This window comes from Peromyscus maniculatus, chromosome 11 (genome assembly GCF_049852395.1).
Source record: "Peromyscus maniculatus bairdii isolate BWxNUB_F1_BW_parent chromosome 11, HU_Pman_BW_mat_3.1, whole genome shotgun sequence".
NCBI classification, from domain to species: domain Eukaryota; kingdom Metazoa; phylum Chordata; class Mammalia; order Rodentia; family Cricetidae; genus Peromyscus; species Peromyscus maniculatus.
This window is the reverse complement of record NC_134862.1, coordinates 82,342,328-82,366,110: the sequence shown is the minus strand read 5'-3', so window position 1 is coordinate 82,366,110 and position 23,783 is coordinate 82,342,328. Positions and strand designations below refer to the sequence as shown.

The 23,783-nt window shown below is 39.2% G+C and overlaps 1 protein-coding gene and 1 long non-coding RNA gene across 2 annotated transcripts in view; one reads left to right on the top strand and one right to left on the bottom strand.

The window, feature by feature from the left end:
- Positions 1 to 22,781, bottom strand: part of LOC143267833 (uncharacterized) — a 47,440-nt gene extending 24,659 nt beyond the window's left edge. Inside the window, exon 1 of the long non-coding RNA XR_013043410.1 lies at positions 22,126 to 22,781. This is a non-coding gene — a long non-coding RNA (uncharacterized LOC143267833). The remainder of the gene's footprint in view (positions 1 to 22,125) is intronic.
- On the top strand, positions 15,960 to 16,889 carry LOC102924683 (olfactory receptor 10J1-like). Its single transcript, XM_006990646.3, has one exon. The coding sequence runs from the start codon at positions 15,960 to 15,962 to the stop codon at positions 16,887 to 16,889; it is 930 nt and encodes a 309-aa protein (XP_006990708.1).
- Positions 22,782 to 23,783: the final 1,002 nt, after the last annotated feature.

Here is a 23,783-nt window from a genome sequence, read left to right as displayed (position 1 = left end):
TTACCTAATGTAGTCCCACTTTACATAAGATAAAGTCTACTTCCCTCATGATGGCCCATGTGAAGGTTAGGCTTTTCAACTGATATTTCTCATTCATTATTTGGCAATTCCATAATGCATACACTATATCTTGATCCTAGCAATCCCGTTACCCTATGTTTTCCCCACCCCACCATGGTTGAGCCCCTTCGTCCCAACAAATATCCTTCCTTTTTTCATGTCTTTCTTTTCAAGTGACATGCTGTGCTGAGTCAGAGTTGCTTGCGTAAGCGTGTGCAGACTGGAACGTGGGCCACCTTTCAGTAGCTATGCCACTGTAGACAATGATTGCCCCAGTCTACCCCAAGACCCAGCCATCCCACTCTTGGGCATATACCCAAGGAATGCTCAATCATACCACAAGGACACATGCTCAACTATGTTCATTGCAGCATTATTTGTAATAGCCAGAACCTGGAAACAACCTACATGACCCTCAACCAAAAAAATGGATAAAGAAAATGTGGCACATATACACAACGGAGTACTACTCAGCAGTGAAAAACAATGACATCATGAAATTTTCAGGCAAATGAATGGAACTAGAAAATATCATCCTGAGTGAGGGAACCCAGACTCAGAAGGACAAATATGGTATGTACTCACTCATAAGTGGATACTAGATGTAAAGCAAAGGATAACCAGACTACAACCCACAACCCCAGAGAAGCTAGCTAACAAGGAAATTCCTAAGAGGGATGCATGGATTTCCCTGAGAAGGGGAATTGATGAGATCTCCATGAACAAACTGGGGGTGGGGGTGTGATAATGGAGGGTGGTGGGATGAGGGATGAGAACATAATGAAACAGAATGGTCGAGTTAGAACAGGGACAGAGTGGGAGGGCAAGGAAAAAGATACCATGATAGAGGGAGACATAGAAGCAGGGAGAAATAGGGTGCTAGGGAAGTTCCCAGGAATCCACAAGGCTGACTCCACCTTAGACTACCAGCAATAGTAGAAAGGGTGCCTTAACTGGCCTACTCCAGTAATAAGATTGGTGAATATCCTAACTGTCATTATAGAGCTTCCATCCACTAATTGATGGAAGCAGATGCAAAGATCCACAGCCAAGCACCAAGCCGAGCTCCAGGAGTCCAGTCAAAGAGACAGAGAGGAGGGATTCTATGAGCAAGGGGCATCAAGATCATGATGGGGAAATGTACAGAGACAACCAAACCAAACTAGAGGGAACTCATGAACTGTGGACCAAGAGCTGTGGAGTCTCCATGAGACTGGACTAAACCCTCCACATAAGTGAGACAAGTGAGACAGTTGTTTAGCTTGACTTGCTTAAGGGACCCCCTGGCAATGGGATCAAGATCCATCCCTGGTGCATGAGCAGGCTTTTTGGAGCCCAGTGCCTATGGTGGGACACCTTGCAGTCTTGGTGCAGGGGGAGGAGCTTGGACCTGCCTCAACTGAATGTACCAGGCTCTGCTGACTCCCCATGGGTGGTCTTGCCTTAGAGGAGATTGGAATGGAAGGTGGGTTGTGGGGGAATGCTTAGGGCAGTGGGGGGAGGCTTGGGATGGCGGGAGGAGGGAGGAGAGGAGCATCTGTGTTTGGTATGTAAAATGAACAGAAACTTCTTAATATAAAAGAAGAAAAATAAAAAGTAAACAAAAAAAAAAAGAAAAAGAAAAAGAAAAAAATGATTTCCCTTCTCCCAGCGACCATTAACTGCCAATAGCTCTTCCGGGAGGGGTAGGGCCTCATAGGCTCCTCCTCTATCCCTGCTGGAGCGTTAACTGGCTCATCCTTGTGTAAGTATGGTATATGGTAACTATAGCTGCTAGGATTCACCAGTGCAACAACCTTGCCATGTTTAAAGCATAGCTTTTCACAGCACTCCTCTCCATCCTTCAGCTTTTACATTATTTCTACCCTCTTCTTCTACAATGTTTCCTAAGTCTTGCAGGAGTGATACACAGGGATCCAGTTTGGGAATAAGCATCATTTATTCCCAGCATTTTGACAAGTTATGAGTTTCTGCCCCACTGCAAAAAGAAGTTTTTCTCAGCAAGGCTGAGGGAGGTAATTATTTATTTCCCTTGGGAACTTTTGGGCCTGGGTTTGGTTCCCAACACTGTATCACTGAGAGTAGTGATACATGACTGAACTCTCAGCATGTTCAGGAGATGGAGGCAAGAGGACCAGAAGTTTAAGATAATCTTAAACAATATAGTGGGTTCAAAGGCAGCCTGGGATGCTGAAGGTCATTTCAGAAGAAAAAAAGAGGTAGTTTGTGACTGAATGTTGGAGAACTTCAGTAACGAGATTGGGGAAGAGGGAGAAAGAACACTGGGAGGAGGCAAGAGAAACAAGAAAGCATCCTTCCTGACATTGCGTGAGCAGAGCTTTCCAGAGGGAAAACTTGATCAACTTCGTCCAATGGCAAGGATGGTGAATTAGAACTGACCATTAAATTTAGAACTACAGGGCTAAGTTTAGTCACTTGGGGAAAATATTGACACAGTTAAAGCTATTCAGGAGTGAATAGGGCATTGAGAAATTTACTCAAGATAGCTCCTTGAATAAGAGCTCTCCTGTGTAAGCTCGGGACACGAGTTGGATCTCAGCACCTACTCAAAAGGCCAGTCACAGGTGCAGGCTCCCGAAACCTTGGAGTTTGTAGGGAGGACCAGAGACAGGAGGATCAGTGGGGCTTGATGGCTGCCAGTCCAAATCAAAGTTCAGTAAGAGACCCTGGTTCAAAAAGTAGTAAAGTGGAGAGTGATAGAGCAGCAGAACCCCCCAAATACATGTGTTCGTCCATACCCAACACACACACACACACACACACACACACACACACACACACACACACACATCACACTTCACACATACATTACACACCACATACACATTACACATCACACACATATCACACGCACACACATTACACATACATTACACATCACATACACACATCACATATCACACACACACACACCAAATCACACACACACACACACACACACACACACCATACATCATACACACATCATATCACGTATCTCACACAGACACACACACACAATCACACACACAATACTTCTAAAAAATGAATAGGGGGGATAAACTGAAGACACCAAACTCCTTCATATAGTTTTTCTGTAACAAGGAACAAATCAATTATCCTATAACTGAAGAGGAATGTGGGTCAAGGATAATTGATTTTGCTAAGTTTTACTAGAGAAATTATAGCAAATATATGCATGTCTTTCTAAATTGATCTAGTTTGTCTCCTCTTTGCTGTGAAAGAACACAGGCCCAACGTAAATGGGTGGGATGCATTTCAGCTTACAGGCTACAGTCCACACCATTAAGCAAAGCCAAGGCAGGAACTTAAAGCAGAAACTGTAAAGGAATGTTGTTACAGGCTCGCTGCCCTTGGCTTGTTCAGCTACCTTTCCTGTGCTGCCCAGGCTCACATAGCAGGGATGGTACCAGCAACAGTGGGGGAATTTTCTTGATTGCTAGTTAAGGTCACTGTAACTGAGGATGCCCCTTTCTCAGTCTTCTGGCCTTTTCAGAGTCCCCAATTCTGCCATGTGGGGCCCAAACCTTTGCTTCTCTTCTGGACTCCTACAACCCTGGAATTCCCGCTACAACAGAGGCTGTACCTGCACTAATGGTGTCTTCTGGACTTTCTTCAGAGAGGCTCTCACCCTACCACATAGAGGAAGCAAGCCAGTAAAAAGCATTCTTCCATGGTTTCTGTTTCAAGTTCCTGCCTTGGTTTTGCTTAATATCAGATTACAGCCTGTGAGACAAAATGAATCCTTTCCTTCCCCAAGTTGCTTTCGGTCACTGTTTTGTCCTAGTGACAGAGAAGCAAACTAGAACAGAAATTTGTACCCTCGTGCCCACATGCCGGTCTGATGGAGGCAATTCCTCAATTGAGATTCTGTCTTCTCAAGTGTGTCAAGTTGACAACAAGAACTAACCATGACATAAATGAACATGATCTAGCATAAATTGAAGATTCAAAAGACACAAGGATGACTGAGGGCTTGTGATGGGTAGCCATGTAGTAGATGGCTCCACTAGAAAATACAGAGGGCTCATTCATAGGGTTAAGTACAGAAGGCTTAATATTGGAGCAGAAATTCATACATACATGAGGCAGGTATGATTATGAGCATACACAGATCTCTTTTAATTGCTTTGAATTCTTAACAAAATTTTTAAAAAGTTGTCTACTGAAGAAGGCAAGAGGACGAAAGGCAAGAAATACAGCTAGGTTGCCCAGCAACATCAATAACCTACTTAATGTTAAATGTCATGAATTTTAATTAAGACCAGTTATTATCTAAGGTTTTTTTTTCTTGCCAGTTAAATTCAGCTACATGAGTGCTCTATGCAAGAATAAAATTTGATTTAACAAAGGTTGGTATTGTGGTTGGTAAACAGGGGCACAGAAATCAAAGGTAAATGCAAGGCAACCTTGAGAATGATAGCCTACTGGATTTAAACAAGGAAGGAGAAAACATGAGGGCAGAAGAGATTCTGAAAGTGACAAAAAGCAGACACAGATACAGAAGGAAGGACATTGCAAGGCGAGCTATCACTTAGGTGAGGGCGCCACAGGGAATGAGCAGGAAAGAGAAGACATGATATAACAGGTCAATACATGGGACTAGCCAGACATGGTGACTCAGATCTATAGTCTCAGTATTCAAAAGGCAGAAGCTGAAGGATTGCTGCAAGTTCAAGGCCAGCCTTGGAATACAGAGTGAATGAGGACTCATCTAATAGAATCTGAACCAACTAAAATCCGTAAGATTAAGAAATATGCACTTTCTTCGTAAAAAAAACTTCAAACTCTACAGCGACTTACAATAGTAGATAAGTACTTTTAAATCTTGCTTTGAAGAAAGCTTCATTTTTTTTTCCATTTGAGATGATGAGTCTCCTTAAATTCCTGGGAGTACAATGGGAAACTAATGAAAAGAAATTCTAAAGAAGAATAATGTGAGGAACATCTAATATACAGAAACATAAGGTAATAAAAGTATAAGTAATATTTACTTTTCCATATATGACGTTGAGAACCAAAAAATGTTATATCAATTTGGTTTTAAGGTGTTCACTTAACTTTGTTGCTCGCAACCAATTAAATTTTAGATAAATCAAATATTAGAGAATAAAAAGTGGAGAAGGCAGCATGTGTGGCTTTAAAAACTAATCTTGGAGTTAGGAGGGCCCTGTTAAGCACTAATCAAAATGCAAAAGAAATAAAGTCTGATGTCAAGAGATAAATACATAAATACAATACTGACAAATTTTCAAATGCATAAACCCAGTAAAGATGACAAATGGAAGAAAAATATTTGCAACATGTATAATAAAGGACATATTTTCTTATCATAGAACTCTTCTAAGAAAAAAAACAAATAACACACAGTATGAAACATGAGCAAGATATGCAAATGGACATTTATAATAAACGAAATACAGAAGTGAATAAGCACATAAAAAGATACTGAGTACATTCACCAAGACATCAAAATTCAAAAAAGAAATATATCATCTTTGCTTATCAGTATGGCAAAATTTTAAAGACACAGAGATGTACAAGATTAATGGAAAAATGCATGAGAAACTTCCTCAGCGTTGCTGAATGTGTAAGCAGATACATCCTATTCTGGTTTCTGTTTGGTGGTATGTATTGTATTTAGTATACAAATCATTGGCCATGGAAATTTGATTTCAGCAGTGTATCTTATAGGTACATACTCCAAGAAGTGGACAGTTACAAACAAGCAGTGATTCTTTCTTATGATCTTCATAGTTAGGGTAAGTCGGGTCAAGTGTAATATTATTAGAAGCTGTGATAGGAAAATTTTCAAATGAGTACAACAAACCTTATGGTAGTGATTTGTAAAGACATCAAGAGTACATTGCTTTAGGAAAAATGCGAGTAACACGACAGTGGATAAAATGCAGTGTATTTGAATTACAAAGAAAGGTCACATAGAGACACATGTTCACACATACAGAATAAACACAGAACGTTTCCAAATGATGTTCAGTAAAATATGCTTTTCATGTGACAGGGACTAGCAACATAGAAATAAGTTGACAACATGGAAAGGGAGAGCATTATGACACACTCTGAGGCATTATTTTCAAGTTGGTACTCCCAGTATATGAACTCAGGATGTTTAAAATATTTTGGTGATTTCATGTATATATGATGTCTTTAACAAACCCACCATCTATTCCCTCCCCTGTAACTCCTCCTATACCCACCAACTTCAATTAATCTTTTTTTTAAAACAACAACAACAACAACACTGTAAACATTATGTGCATGGATGTAGAGATGTTCATTCCAGCATGGGCAGCTTTTTCCTAAAGGAAACTGACTTTCTTTCTTCCACATACCTATAAACTGCCCATAGCCCCTTTGCTGAGGGTGAGACTTCACGATCCCCTCCCCCATCCATGCTGCAATTATGGATGGCTTGATTCTGTATAGGCCTTATGCATGCAGCCAACATCTGCTATGGGTTCATGTATACCTTTGCCCTATAATGTTCAGAACACACCATTTCACAGCAGTCCCCTATTAACTCCAGATCCTGTTACCTTTCTGCCCCCTCCCCCTTCTGCAATGACCCCAGAGCCTATAAGGAAAGAGTACAATATACATACATACATACATACATACATATGTGTGTGTGTACACGTGTGTGTACACGTGTGTGTGTGTGTGTGTGTGTGTGTGTGTGTGTGTGTATGTCCACACATACCCATTTAGGGTAGATCACTTTAATCTCTTATTCTCTGCAAATTGACCAGTTGTGGGTCTCAATATTAATCACCAGCTACTAATAAGAAGCTTTTCTGGTGAGGGTAGAGAACTGCACTAATCTCTCTGTATGAAGAGAACTTATTTAAGGGACTGGAGAAATATCTCAGAGATTAAAAGCCCTTGCTACTCTTACCATGGACTTATGTTCAATTCCCAACACCCACATAGCATCTCATAATGTTCTGTTGTTCCAGTTCCAGAGGACCAAAGTCACCGCCTTCTTTTGTTGTTGTTGTTATTTGTTTTTTTGTTTTGTTTTGTTTTGTTTTTCGAGACAAGGTTTCTCTGTGTAGTTTTGGTGCCTTTCCTGGATCTTGCTCTGTACACCAGGCTTGTCTTGAATTCACAGAGATCTGCTTGGCTCTGCCTCCCGAGTGCTGGATTAAAGGTGTGCATCACTACCGCCCAGCAGGGACTGAGTTTTTTTTTTTTTTTTTTTTTTTTTTTTTTTTTTTTTTTGACCAAAGCCTTCTCATGGCCTCCTTGGGCATGCCTTCTGGTCTCTTTGGCTTCTGTATGCTCATGGTGCAGATAAAAGCATACAGGAAAACACATATACATGTAAAATAAATAATTCTTTTAAAAGATAAATATTTAAGATGCAGTTTAATGGTATGTACATTTTGCAGAATAATAGTAGCAGTTCTCTCTCATGATCTATGACCTACCCAGCTACCAGTTCTTGGCTCAGGAAGCAGTGTCAGGAATGAGGTCAAAGTTGTAGAATTTAGAAATCAAAAAGCAATTAGTTATTCTCATAATATTCACATAACTATTACAGCAATCACATCTGCCAAATTGGTTCTTACTGTACCTTGCAGGGTTATATCTAGGTAAGACCATTCATTACTTTTTCTTCCCAGCAGTGTTCTGTATAGCACATTCAGGCACTATGAAAGCTGGCCAGCAGGAATGAAGTTTCCAGGTCACTATCAGCTTAATTTCTACACCTGTGACTCAAGTTTACGTTATCTTTAGTAAAGAGGACTTATTACCGAGTATTGAAAAGTAACCAAGAACAGCCGGGCAGTGGTGGCACACGTCTTTAATCCCAGCACTCGGGAGGCAGAGGCAGGCAGATCTCTGTGAGTTCGAGGCCAGCCTGGTCTACAGATTGAGTTCTAGGAAAGGCGCAAAGCTACACAGGGAAACCCTGTCTTGAAAAACCAAAAAAGGAAAAAAAAAAAAGAAAAGTAACCAAGAACAAGAACAATTTCAATGTCCTATATAAATGTGGTCTATGAGACCCTACTGGTCAACAAATTGAGAAGAGATAAGCTACATTTGGTAATGGGCTCTTTGTTTGATAGCCTATGGGATCTGGGAGAGGCATAATTCCCACACACATGGTAAAGGTAACTCCATTTAAACTTCATGCAAGTCTTTTAGGAGACTTCTGTAATACTGGGTTGTCATACGATTTTCCAAGTCTTTAGTATGTTATCAATCATTGTACCCCCTTGTTTACCACTCTAATTGGTGGAATGAACCTGGGAGAGCAGGGCCTGAAAATGACCTGGACTAAAGTCTCATGCAGTAGTCAACTTTATTCAGGGCATCAAACAATTCATACTCAGAGGGTTAAGAACAATCACACAAGTCAGGTGCTCAATCAGGAGAACAAGCCACCTGTGATTAAAAACATAGAAGCATATGAATAACAATAGCTAGAGTAAATTCACTCCTATCCACTACACCTGGGAAGGGAACGAAAGCACATTCCAAGAAGAACCCATGTTATGGAGGAACAGAGGTTACAAGACTTGTTTACTTGGAGTTCTCTCACAAGGTCTCAGAAATCTCCTCACATTCATGTACCCCTTTCCCACACACCCTACTTCACCCTGCCCTCCTATCCTCTTCCCTATTTAGTGCTTCCTGGCCCATTATTTTAGTTCCTCACTTGAGAACACCTATGTTCCACTACCCCACCTCCCTTGGAATCTCACCACCATATAGCGATTTTCCAGTTTCTTGACTTCTACAAGTACCCTAATTTAAACATACATCTTTTTGTGCATGGGAACTCTTTATTTTTTTACATCCTGAACACAGTTTCCCCTCTCTCCTCTCCTCCCAGTGCTTCCCACCCACCTCTTCCATACTCCCCCATCTACTCCTCCTCATTACTATTCAGTAAACAGCAGGCCTCCCATGGATATCAACCAAACATGACATATCAAGTTGCAGTAAGACGGGGCACCTTCCCTTGTATTAAGGTTGGACAAGGCAACCCAGTATGAGGAATAGGGTCCCAAAAGCCAGTGAAAGAGTCAGAGACAGCCCCTGCTTCTACTTACTGTCAGGAGTCCCACCAGAAGACCAAGCTACACAACTGCAACATATATTACAGAGGGCCTAGATCAGTTCTACGCAGGCTCCCTGGTTCAGTCTCTGTGAGCCCCTATGAGCCCAGGTTTGTTGACTTTGGGTTTTCTTGTGGTGTCCTTGACTCTTCTGTCTCCTATAATCCTTCCTCCCCCTCTTCCATAGGATTCCCTGAGCTCTGCCTAATGTTTGTCTGTAGGTCTGCATCTGTTTCCATCAGTTGCTGGATGAAGCCTCTCTGATGACAGTTGGGCTAGGCTCCAATCTATGAGTATAGAGAATATCACTAGGCATTATTACATTGACTTTTTTTGCCAGTCATATTTGGTTCTATCCTAGGTCTCTGGGATATACAGTCTCTGAGTCCTGGAGCTCCAAGCTGTTTAAATAGGCATATCTTAAGATATATATATATATATATATATATATATATATATATATATATATATATATATATATATTAACACACAGTCCAAAGCAAAGGTTGTTTGTTGTTGTTTTGTTTCATTTTATTTTTTTATGGAAAGAGCCTTAATGTTATTATATAATAGTGGCAATGAGGGCACCTGGCGTCCAGATATTGGTTGCTGAATATGATGCAAAAGATGTTAGATTTCCTTGTAGGAATGGCTAAATGAAGGGCCAGAGCAGGGAATGTACATAAAGAGGCTAGACCTTATCATGGTGTAGAACATAAACAAGCATACACAGAAAATGAGGACAGGTTGGAAGAAAGTCTAAGATAAGTTGTAGCCATTCTCACTGGACAATTCTCTGGTGATTTGAACATCAATGTGAATAAGTGTTAGTAATATCCAATGTTGTTTAAAACAGCTAGTGTCACAGCATCTCACGTGCAAACCCAGGAAAGAATTAGTGGATTAGAAGTTACCAAGGAAACAAAACACTAGGGTGAAAAATTAATAGGCAATAGAATATAATCCCAACATACCACACTACAAATTACACATAGAAAAATTACACACTGATTTTTAAAAATACATACATAATGCAAACATATATCATGGTTATATAAAATAATGCTTGTCTTATTAAGAAATACCCACTAAGGAATTTAGGAGTGACACAGTGACTTCAACATACTCTTAAGTGAATTGAAAAAAAATACATATATATATATATACATATACACACATATATATACATACATATACACACATATATAATACATATACATATTATATATATATATATATGTATTAGATGATTATGATGATGGTGACGGAGATAGAATAAGAGTTGGGAAGGGAGGAAAGCAATACTGCAAATACAAAACACTTCATATAACTGAGATATCTGGGGGGATGATTATTTAAGTGGTTTTGTTCTACTCTATCTAGACTCCCTTCCAAAGTTTCAAATTGTAACTTTAAGATATTTTCTCCACCCAAAACTTAAAAAAAAATATAAAAAATATTTGCACAAGAAAGGGCTAAATCAGAAAGGCTGGGTTGCCTCATCCCTGAACATTCCCAGTAGAGGTTTATCCTCATACTTTGGATAGTTCTTGAGAAATCAGCTGTGAGCCATTGGAATTTTTTATTTGTTTTGTTTTATGTGTGTTCATTGATGCTAGAACCCTGGAAGCAATTGATATCTGTCTAATCAGCTAATTCATGCTAATGCCATTGCTTTATGACAAAGAATATCTGGTTTTCCTCTGGTGTGGCATCTAGATGTTGCCAGCCAGTAATAGGATTCCTGAGACCAAAGTCCAGGGCTCCCATGTGAGCAGCATTTTGTAGGTGTTATCATGCATGGTTGGGAAGATTGAGCATGCCATGTGAAGCCACTGGGGAAGGTCACCTGAAAGCTCATGTCAAGTTTATCCTAGACTGCCTGTGAACCACTTTTAATTGATTTAATTCTGTGTCCTTGTTTTACTACCAGCCATAAGCAGGAGGGTGATGTTATCTAGCTTGAGAATGTTCCTAAAACCCCAGTCAATGGATTGGCTAGATGGTTTAGTGGATAAAGACAAAGTCTGCTGCTAAGCCTGATGAACACACATGCCATGGCACATGCCCCACCATTCCAAATAAATAAATAAATAAATAAATGAATAATGTAAGACAAATTAAGTAGAACCAGAGAAAACATGTAAGCAAATGGAGAACCTGTACCAACATATTCAAAAATGTTTCTTAATTTAGTGCAATTCCAAAAGCCTAATTCTAAAATCTGTGTTAAAAGCCACAGTTCAGCCAGGAAGAATAAAATAAGATAATTACCTTGATAAAATTTATGATGAAATTATAGCTGTTAAGACTATGGAATTTTGGTAAAGGGGTGAAATTAACTAATATAACAACATAAAGTGCTTGAAATGACCCGTGCTTATGTAGATTTTTTTGAAATCTGTTAGAGAAGTGGAGATGTAGAGCAGTGGGAAAGGGATCAAGATCCAGGGAAAGGGACCAGGTTAATTAATCACCTGTTTAAAACAAATTTGATATCCATCTTGCACCATATACAATAATTAACTCTGGATATACTTAATTATAAAAATATATAATATTGACACGCATCATAATAAATTAAAAGAGAATATTCTGATATTGAAGAATGCTATTTTTCTCATAGATGATAAAGAAAGTGCAAAATGTAACACACAAGAATATGTTTGGCTATTTTAAAGTAGTGTTTGTCCAATGCACCAAAGAAAACATGAAAAGGTATGGGAGATAATGGGAAGAGGGGATAGGGAAGCTGCAATTGGGACGCAAAATTAATGATAAATTAATTTTAAAAGTTTTTAAGAAAAGAAAATGAAAAGGTACAAAGTGGGAGCAAATACTTGGGATAAATAATGAGGACAGGAATTAAAATACTTGAAACATTGTAATTTCTGGAAACAATCCTAGTGTTGGCCTTTTAAAAAGGCATTTAAACTTACAAACTACAGTTTCATCCCAGAAATTAAAATATGACTGAATTTTTAAGACTCAAGTCTTAATGAACCATATACAACATATTTTGACTGTTTTATCGAAACTATATGTGGTGAACAATAACCTATTATTTAAGCATTCATACATGTGTAACAATGGCATAAAATGCGTACAATCAAAATGAACATATTACAGACAGTAGGGACCCCTGGGACATTGAGGGGTTCTGGAAGAAGAAGGGAGACAAGAAAAAAACATTGAAGTGTACTCTCTAGTTGAGCTGAGGGTCGGGTTCCCAAATGTTTATTCTTTTGCCGTGTTCTCCATCTTACGTATTTTAAATGCAGTACTCTGTAAGTACCATTATTACATTAAAATTATAAATTATACATAAAACAAACAAAAAGAAATAGCAAGGACAGAAGCCAAGCCTACTAGTAGACATGTATACCTACAGACAAATCACTGCTGGTACCTTCTTGTCCACTGAACCCAAGTTTCATTCATTTTGAAAACCATTTATGAACCTTTATTTGCCTTTTAATGCAGGCCATTAACTGTATACTAGCTTCATTTTGTTCTCTGTGTCTCTGTCTCTGTGTGTCTCTGTGTTTCTGTCTCTGTCCCCAATATTTCATTTTCATTTATCTCTGAGTGTATTGCAATAAGAGCAAATGCCAGTAACATTTTTTTGTATTTGCTATGCCCTTTTAATTTTATAATCTCCTACTTTTAAAAGGTTACTGCAAATTCAGTGGCTAAAGAAGACTATGAAAGACAAAAGGGAAAATACTGCAGATAGGGAAAAATTTCAGGTTTACTATGAATTAAGACAATTATTGATTGATTGATTTTGTAAACTGTGGAAAGGTTAACTCAGAGGAGAAGCAGTATGGTCCAATAAGGAGACATATGCTAGAGAAAATTCAGAGTAAAATTCCCTCTAGGGAAAAACACGACTTGTACCTGGGGCAAGGAAGCCAGGTTGATGGGGCCCCAAACTGTGCTCATGAGGCCCAATGTGTTTATTCAGGTTTCTGCTGGCCCAGGGGGGTAATGTCCTGCCCAAGTTGTTTTGATATTCTGTTTATATGGCCTTCCACTGAAGATCATGTTCTCATTTTTATCTCTAAAATTTTGATTCCCACAAGATAAGGAAGGAAGGGAGGAAAGAAGGAAGAAAGGGTCGTCAAGATGGACTATTTTCATTTAAACAAGGAAAAAGACAAAGAAAACATCTTCCAGCATGGAGCAGGGTTCTTGTCTTTGTGAGAATTGCAGTCTCCTGGAATCTAAGACTCTCATCTAGAGCTCACTGGGGTTTTGTAACCATGGTTTTCCAAGGCTCAACTGTGTAAAAATAGAATATTTATTTAAACAACATAAAACCTGACAAGCCACATTTGTATCTACTTGCAGTGAAAACTACCTCAAAGTTCAAAAAGCAAAATGTTATGGAGTCTAGCAAACACGGCCTCCACATAACGAGGTCCCCTGGTATCTGACGCTCCCCTGTCCCAAGGTGACTTTCAGGGTGCTCAGGGAAGAGCACCCAAATCCCTGGGAGTTGCTCCTTGGAGAACCTTTCCTGGGAATCAAAATCTTATCCTCCAGATGGAAGGAGCATCTCATACCCAAAGAGCCCCACCTCCATGCATTTCATTCGGCCTTCATCCTGGGACTGACTCTATGGCCTGTGGACCAGCCACACTCAAGATGACTTCTTTCATGACTTGGATTTATGAATGTTTGTGATCCATGGCCACATCTCTGCTTCTACATCTATTATTCTAATGAGACACAGACTCACAGGGAGAGAGTAAGTGAAATTTGAGGAATGACATGGATGGTTAAGATGATATCATATGAGACATAAATTATACACTTAAGTTTTCTTGTAAAAGGGTCATCATGTACTTAGTGGAGAAGGATAGTGGTATTTATGAATATTTGTTTTTCCTTCTTTACTTTTTCATGTATTACATTAAAAGATCTCCCATTCTGTTCATTGCAATAGACCAGAACTTCTCAGGACTAAGAATTAATTTTAGTTTAAAAACCATGAGACTCTGTGTTCCTTCTTGTATTTCAACAATTCATATTCCAGAAATACATGGTTTATAAAGCTGCATAGAGCATGTTTACAGTGACTTGCCATGCTATACCCATCAGGGTCAAAGAACTTTCCCTATGAAGAAATGGCCTGTGGCATCTATTATAAAATGTATTTTGTTTGTAGTCTTTTCTGGTTTCTTTCTGTATCATGCTTACAGGAGCTGCCCCAACAATGCATTGATTTGTTACTTTTTAAAAAAAATCTTTTTGCAGTTTTCCTTTATGAAAAGTGGCTTATTTGTGAAAAATGAATAAAACTTTTTAAAAGCATCAAAGAATATTACCTTTGAAATTTGCCCAATGGTAAATCATTTTGTAGTGTGGCCCATTTGCTTTAATTCCAGCAAAGTGTACTTTGGGGAAAAAGGTATCCTTCTATTACTGAACTAATTATTTTATAACTAACCTCTCATAATTATATGTTGGTTAGTAATAGAGATGGTAAAGGCTACTGGAGAAGGTGTACTGCCAGTATATTTTCTAATTATATGTTGATAATGAGGTGCTTCTGGCCAGTGTTCTAATGGCAGAACTTCAATGCTAAAATGTAACCCAATTATTTATTTACTTGTTGCTGCCATGGCATAGACACAAGGGAAAAAATGAGACAGAGGTTAAAACACTATGCATTCTGTTCCTTGAAGAAAATGTCACTGTAGCACTCTGCTTCTTAGTGGGCAATTTCTGTGGTGGAACAATGATTTGTTATGATTCTTCAAGGAGACATTCATGTCTTGCATTGCACTGGCCACACAGTGGTTTCAAAGAGTGGGAATGCATGGTCCCTGTCTAGCTGTCATGGGAACAGTTACATTATGCAGTTTTGTGTGGTGGAAGAAACAATCAAAAGGAGTCAGAAGACACGAGTTTTTGAGTCTTAGATTAATCCTTTGATGTCTATGTGCACTTGGGCAATTACCTAAACAAAACAGAGGTGATGATCTCAAGATCCTCATCTCAAAAGAACCAGCAATCTTGTCCTCACACTTCATGAGATGGCAATGAAATGAAATAATATATGTGAGTATCTTTTATGATTTCAAAGGCACAATAAGATGCTGGTAATACATAAATAAAAATAGTAAAACATTCTTTGCTACCCACATATGCAAGGATGTATAGATGGGCTGGGGAGGAGAACAATTTTACAGAGAATATGGCTTGCTTAGTTTTGAAAATGAGTGGCATCTAGGGAAGAGAAATGTAGAGCAGCTTCAACAGGAACATCAGAGTCAAAGGAGTAAAAGGAAAAAGAAGTCTGTAAGTGCAGTTGCCAGAGCTTCATGCAACCTTAGATGCCCTGGAATGAGTAGGTAGCTACAGCATCCAGGACTCTACATGACAGCATGTTCAATGTTTTAAAAGTTCTAACTTATGTTATAGTTAGCACTATAATTGTTTGTATGCCAACAGTGCTATGATGTTATTATCATTACATTCCTATAAGGGATGTGGAAACTTGTCTTAAGGATGTTAAGCCCTTATCCAAGATATGACAACACATAGCAGAAGAAGTAAATGATTCACAGCATTCAACTGCAAAAGCCATGCAGTTTCTTCATACTGAGAACACTGGACCACTCCCCCACGCTCTACTCCTCAAAGAAATAGATAGGGATGGAAATATAAATGAAAAGAAATGTGTGGTAGATCAAACACAAAAAAAATTTCCTGGCCTACCAACATCACCCTTTTGGTATTGTTAATCTTTTTTCCTTCTTAGATATCATATATGATATAATGAAGAAACAGAATTACACTCTGGTGAGTGAGTTCATTTTCCAGGGTTTCTCTAACTTCCATGAGCATCAGCTCACACTCTTCGTTGTGTTCCTGGCACTGTACATATTAACCCTGGCAGGTAATGTCATCATTGTGACCATCATCAGTCTTGATCGTCACCTTCACACTCCCATGTACTTCTTCCTCAGCATGCTGTCTGCTTCAGAGACTGTGTACACACTTGTCATTATACCAAGAATGCTGTTCAACCTCATTGGCCTGAGTCAGCCCATTTCCTTGGCAGGTTGTGCCACTCAGATGTTCTTCTTCATCACTTTGGCTATCAACAACTGCTTCTTGCTCACAGCCATGGGATATGACCGCTTTGTGGCTATTTGCAACCCTTTGAGGTACTCAGTCATCATGAACAAGAGGGTGTGCCTCCAGCTGGTGTGGGGAGCCTGTAGCATCGGTCTCATTGTAGCAGTGATACAAGTGTCAGCTGTGTTCAGGCTGCCCTTCTGTACCACCAAGGTGGCTCACTTCTTCTGTGACATCCGGCCTGTGATGAAACTCTCCTGCATTGACACCACTGCCAATGAGATCCTGACTTTGATCATAAGTGTGTTGGTGATCTTGATCCCCATGAGCTTGGTTTTTATCTCCTACATCCTCATCATCTCCACCATCCTCAAGATTGCCTCTGCTGAGGGCAGGAAGAAGGCCTTTGCCACCTGTGCCTCTCATATCACTGTGGTTGTCATCCACTACGGTTGTGCTTCCATTGCCTACCTCAAGCCCAAGTCAGAGAACACCAGGGATGAAGACCAGCTGATCTCTGTGACCTACACTGTCATCACACCTCTCCTTAATCCTGTGGTATACACCTTAAGGAACAAAGAAGTTAAGGATGCTTTGTACAGGGCCATGGGAAAGAAACTTCCCTGATCGTTTGAATCCATTCAAACAGGATCACTGGAAATTCTCTAGGTATTCTCAAGGAAGACATGGAAGCATTTCCACAGAGTTAGCATTCACGATCCCATTAAGCAAATGTAACAGGAGGTAAGAACAAAGGATCCACAAATTCAACCACTTGAGGAAGGGAGACACAAGCCAGCACATGTCTCACAGGAGAACAGCAATAAAACGTTAATATTGGGAAGTACATCAGCCATCTGGAAAGTCTGAAACAGAATGAGATCAGGAGAGCAGCCAGAATTAATGAGGGGAGGCTGCTATAAGGCAGCGATAAAGAGTTTTTAGTATGTTCTGTAATACTCTTGGGGGAGACATAGGTTTCTTTTTACCCATGTAGAACATATAAGTGTAGAGCATAAACTGTCCTTTATGGACAATTTACAGCCTTTTGCTTCTTAGACACTGCAAATAAAATGGATACCAGAGTTGAGCATATTTAAAAGTTAGCAGCCCGTAAACGTATGGATCCTTTTCCTGGAAGCTCCAGGTTATAGAATATGAAAGCTGACGCTTTCAGGGTCACAGGGGAGAAATATCTTCGGAAAGTCATTAAAAACCATTAGTGATGTAGTTAAAGAAGTAGCAACAATACTCGTAGAAGCCCTTAACTAGTGAAAATATACATATTTTCATAAATGTTGGTGACATTATAGAGGAGCATATAAACCTGGAAAAAACACATTCAGATGGCTTTTGGAACACCTCACAGAATGGATGAAAACTGCTAACATAAATAAAGGAAGGAATCTTGGGCAGAAATTAGTGAAGTGCAACAACAAGGAAGATTTGGATGGGTAAAGAGAATGTAGCTGTCTGGTAACATAGTAACTCAGCAGAAGAAAAATACTTCCTAAACCATCGATCCTTATATAGTAAGGCCCCCTGAGATCTTAAATGATGCAACATATTTCACTGCCACCTCCACAACAGCATACCAACAACCAATGCCTAGTGCCTTGGTTTTCAGGCTACATCTTTATGGCCGTCTATGACTTTTTAATCAATTAATGAAATCCTGCATGTTATTATCAGCATCTACTCAGCAAAGGCGTTCTTCTACTCACTTTGAAACACCAAACTGAAGCAGCTCTCCTTTTAAGAACTATTTAATAATGCCCCTAAAGATATCACTCCCTTGAACCCTCCCTACTAAATCCAGATATTCCTACGTGATCATATGACCAGCATGAACATTTCTTATGCAGCCTATACGGACTGTAATGTAAAATGCCCAGAAAATGACTTTTTACTTGCACACAGTCATAGCTGAAGGGCTGTTCAACACAGTGGTTAATGTCTCATTTATACCAGGTGATGTGTTTCTCAAAGACCATGTACATTCTTTAATTTAAAAAGCTAGAGCTTTATTCAAATATTTTAATTCCTCAAATTACTCACTGATGTTCAATATTAAAGCTGTACTTTTGGGAGGTTCATAGTGAAATCCAAGAGAATCCAAATGACTTTATTCTGTATCTACTAATTGAAGACTTTTTCACTAATTAATAAATAAAAATTTAAATTAATGTTGTCCCTTCACTATTATCAGTCATAGATAATCCATATCTGTAAACTATTAATCACTTAAAATGAAAGGCAGCAATTTTTAGAAATCATCAGAATTACGGCATGAGAACATGAACATATATGTATATGATTATGTATGCATACACGTGTATATATATGTATATTTAATCATATATAATACATACAAATGAATTTTTCAATTTCTATGATCCTCATCTGTAAGAATTATAGCCAAAAGTTCTTGTCAAACACATGAAAGGATAATGATAAAAATCATTAGGAAGTGACAAAACAGGGGCAGATATTCTCTTTTACTGTTAGAGTGAGGAAAAATAACTGTATTCCCCATAAACTGCATCGTTCTTTATTTGCAGAATAGGTTACAAATCTGTGCTCTGTTTTACCATGGAGTGTAGTATGAATCACCTGCACTACAATAAACACAGTAGGAATTGCTGCGAAAACCACAGGAAGTAGTAGGAAATACCATGTACCATTAACATTATTGTAACTGTTATTAGTGAACATCATCCACATGTTCTTAACTCTTCAAATGTTCCTTCTTAATTGTTTATTCCCAGTTTCCTTCCATACTCTCTTAAGTCCTAATTATTAATATCATTAAAACTTCCATCAAGACTGTAGATCACACATCTTGGTCCTTTATGAAAGAATATTTCCCAAACCTTTCATTTCTACCTTTTGATAGCAATTTCAGTAGTTTGTGTCTGTCTTCTTGCTACATAACAGTTTTCCCTGATATCGTTTAATGAATTCCAAACCATTTCTAATGACCCTAGTATGCACTATATGTTATATCCTGACTATCTCATATGTGCACAACTCTGTCTATGTGTACATAGACACATTTACAAATAGAGACACAATCACAGAACCGTTCTTGGCTTTCTGTCTTACAGGTCAGGCCCTATGTTTTCCCTTTAAGTCTATTCTCTTCTCTTCTGTTGTGTCTTATTTCAGGAACATTAATGAATAGAACCATATCTGTCACATGCTTTGACTAAATACTCAGAATGGATAATTGGTCTATTTTCAACTGATGTCAGTGCCAACGCCCAATGTCAGAAGATTATATTTCCAGAATACTGAAATAAAATTAAAATCTTATTTTTTAAAAATCTGAATTTTATTTTTAAACATTTAGTAGTCATACTTAAACATGTTTTATTTTGCATAAGAGACACTTAGTCACCACTGCTAGCTTCTAAGTTGTCCTAAAAGTCTTTAAAGTACGTGTTCATGACATGAGAGGGATGCAAATGTTTTTACTGATGAACTGAAATTGGAGAAACAGCAAAACCTCTTTGGGGAAATTCCCCATTCTTAGCATTCCATTTATATATTACTTAATAGTTGTTTATTGGAATAATACACAATGGATACTCTCCTATATGATTTAGAAGTTTAATTAAAAGCATGCTGTAAATCCTTCCATAAAAATTGTGAAGACTCATCACTTAATTGGAATTAAGAAACTAAAAATTAATTAAGCCAGAATTTTTTCCATTTTTCTTTACTAAGAAATTTTCTACTCACTCTACATACCACTCACAGACCCCACCTCCTTCCTCCTCCCATCTCACAGCCCTCCCTCCCCACCACATCCCCACATCCCCCAAATCAAGGTCTTCCATGGGGAGTCAGCAGAGCCCAGCACACTGAGCCTAGGCAGGTCCAAAGCCCTTCTCACTGTACCAAGGCTGCCCAAGGCGCCACACCACAGGCACCGGATTCCCAAAAGCCTGCCCATGCATCAGGAACGGATCCCGATCCCCCTGCCCGGGTGTTCCCCAAACAGTTCGAGCCAAACAACCGTCTTCCATATCCAAAGGGCCTAGTCCAGTCCCATGGGGGCTCCACAGCCACCAGTCCACAGTTCATGGGCCTCCAATAGTATGGCCGGTCATCACTGCACTTCTTCTCCTCATGATCTCGATGTTCCCCACCTGCAGAATCCCTCCTCTCTCTCATCAATTGGATTCCCAGAGCTCAGCCTGGCGCCTGACTGTGGATCTCTGCATCTGCCTCCATCAGTCTCTGGGACAAAGGCTCTATGATGATAGTTAGGGTATTTGCTAGACCAATCACCTGAGTTGACCAGTCCAGGCACCCTCTGGACCACTGCCAGCAGTCCAAGGTGGTATCATCCTTGTGGGTTCCTGAAAGCCTCCCCAGCACCCTGCCTCTTCCTTTTCCCATGATGTCCTCATCTATCATGGTATCTCCCTCCCTGCCCTCCCACTCTGTCCCTGTTCCAGCTCGACCCTCCCATTTCTCTATGTTCTCATTCCCCACTCCTTGCCCTCTGCCCACCCCACCCCCCCACACACACATCCAGTATGCTAACGTAAATCTTATCCACTTCTTCTCTGCATCATCCATGTGTCCTTGCTAGGGTCTTTCCCTGTTAGCTAGCCTCTCTGGAGTTGTGGGTTGCAGTCTGGCCATATCTTTTCTCACATCCCAGTATTTTAAAACTTGTTTAAACTTACCAAAATAATTGTATGGAATGTGTGTGTTCATGTATGTGGAGGTATATGTGTATGCACACAAGCCAGGCGACAACTTGGGTGTTGATATTTAGATACCATCTATGTTTTAAAATCTTAGTGGCTCCATTAGAGGCCTTGTATCAAAAAATAAAGTGGAGAACAATTGAGGAAGGCATCCAACATCAACCTATGATCTCCATATGTACACACACACAATCACACTCACAAACTACATACATACATACATACATACATACATATAGTAAATTTTTTAAAAGTAAGTGCGGTCAGATCAATAGACTAAGGTATTTCAGAGTGATGTATGAATTAAATGGAAAGTCCAATTTCAGAGTAAGGATCGATAAAAAGGTGACTTCATATGCTGAGGTAGAGAGAAGCATGAACAATTAGACTCCAGAAGGAGTCAAATCAATAGAAGATACTAGCCCCACCTCCACCCCCAAAAGGGAAGCTTTCTTCTTCACAATTATTTTTTAAGAGGTCAGAACCATGTTGGTGTTTTTATGTCAAGAGCAACACCTAGACAGAGAGTCATGGCAGGGGTTTGGGACTGCCAAAAGCAAAGGTCCAGGGGGAAGCAGGGGCATGAATGAAGGAGAAATCAACTGCAGGAAACAAGTATTGAGCTACAAAGTGTTAATACGTAAGTTTCAATAAAAGCACTTATGATAAAATAATTAAACTCAAGTCTCGTTCAGTGAAAGCTATACATCTCTGCTAATAGAAGTCATTATTTTAAAACAAGTATAAGCTTCAGGATTTGTGTTGAAGATGGAATTCAGATTAAACACAAATGATACATTCTTATTATTTGCTTTTTCTCCAAAAACCCTACTAAATTTGAGATAAAAAGGAAAAAAAAAGTCATTTCAATAAAATGTGCATAGAAGATAACATCAGATGAAAACAAAAAATTAGTAATTTAAAAAATATTTCAGTCAGTCATTATTGAATCCAATGTAACTTCCCACCAAAGAGAATGTTGATCTAAGCTTGGGACGAAGAACACAACAATATGCCAATTTAACACCCCGAGTCCAGGAGAAATGGTATCTCTGAACAACAGAGTTTGTCATTAGTCTGACAAACCAGACTTGTTTAGAAATCTTTACCATGTTATACAATCACAACCCTAGCCTTACCTATGAGATTGCTGGCAGGTGGTTGTCTGCAGAGATCTGCAAAGATGAAGCGGGGCAGAAGGTATGTGAGGATGAAGATGAAGAAGAAGAGGCAGAAGGACATCAGTCATCCTTTCCACAGCTCACATCTCTGAGTCAGGACACTGAAGAATTTCCCTCTGTGCACTTCAGCATTTCAAGAGAAAGACACACATCTAGGCAGTTGGATGTTCTATTTTGGGAAAAAAAAATGAAGCTTACATTCATAAACTAGCCCTATTACATTAGTAGGTAGAACAAGAAAATCATTATATACCCATAGATCAATGCCTCTTTCAACTCTCATCAGATAAGCTTCTATTTGTAGTACATGTTGATTAATACAGAAACTGACAATTGGCCAAAGTATAGAGCACAAGAGACTTCAGAATGCTCAGCTCTAAAGAGAACATATATACCATGTAAACTTCCTAATGTCAGGGATCATTGCAGATGAGGGAGCAGAAAGAATGTAAGATGTTCTAGAGGACCAGGGAAACTCTTCTGGACACAGCACACAGAATAGCTACACATCTGAACTGGCAGTGGTTGTGACAACATGCACAAAACCTTGGCCAGCACAAGCCAGACCAAATGCTGGCATGGAGAAGGGAGCTGAGAACACAATCCTAGCCCTATCTGTGAAGATATTGGCAACTGGTAGCTACTGGGAAAATCAGTTTTCTCTAAGGGTGTAGTTCCTAGTAAGTTGACTACTTACTAGAATACTTCGGATAGCACAAATTGGCCTCAAAAGTTAAAATAAAAGATGTAAAGTTGTATGGGAAGGGAAAGGGGGTGAATCTGGGAAGAGTTGGGAGGGTGGATATGAAAAAGACGGCAGATACAAAGAAGTAAGCCAGACACACGTCAGCTGTGCAGTTCCCTGTCGGGGAGCAAGGAGAATAGATGCTGTTTCCCGAAGCAGTGTGTTCTACTCAGGGATTGCATCTTCCAGAGTAGGTTGCCCCATAAGACCTCTCTCATTCATGTGCATAAACACACACACACACACACACACACACACACACACACACACACACACAGATATTCAACTAACATATGTGAAAATAAACCCACAAATGCCAGAAACGTGACTCCTAAATTACTGACCTAGAAGATACTAAAGATAAGCAGCAATGCAGATAAAGATCTCAAAAGTTTCCTGATAAAAATGGTCAGTCTGAAAGAAAACAGAAGCAAACAGTTGAATTCAATACAGACATGGAGAAGAATGTCAGAAACATAGAGGAAAAAGTCAGCAAGTGAAAAAAATCACAGAAATTGAGATTTTTTTGAATAAACAACAGTAAAGTTGGAAATGAAAAGCCCAATGAATGAAATGTGAATGCTGTGGAAAGCACATCCTATAGACTTGAGCAAGGAGGAGAAAGGGGGCAGTATTGAAGAATTACTACATTCAAATGTAAATAAGGAAAATTTTTAAAAAATGAGCATGGCCAGTGTCCAAAAACTCAGGGATACAATACAAGAAATGACCCTAAGAAACTATGAGACAGAAGGAGCTGCGATAAACACTAAAGGTATAGCGACCCCATTCAGCAAAGAATGTATCAAATCTGGAGAAATGAAAAGATTCAAGTAAAAGAGGCTTTCAGAATCCTAAATAGACATAACCA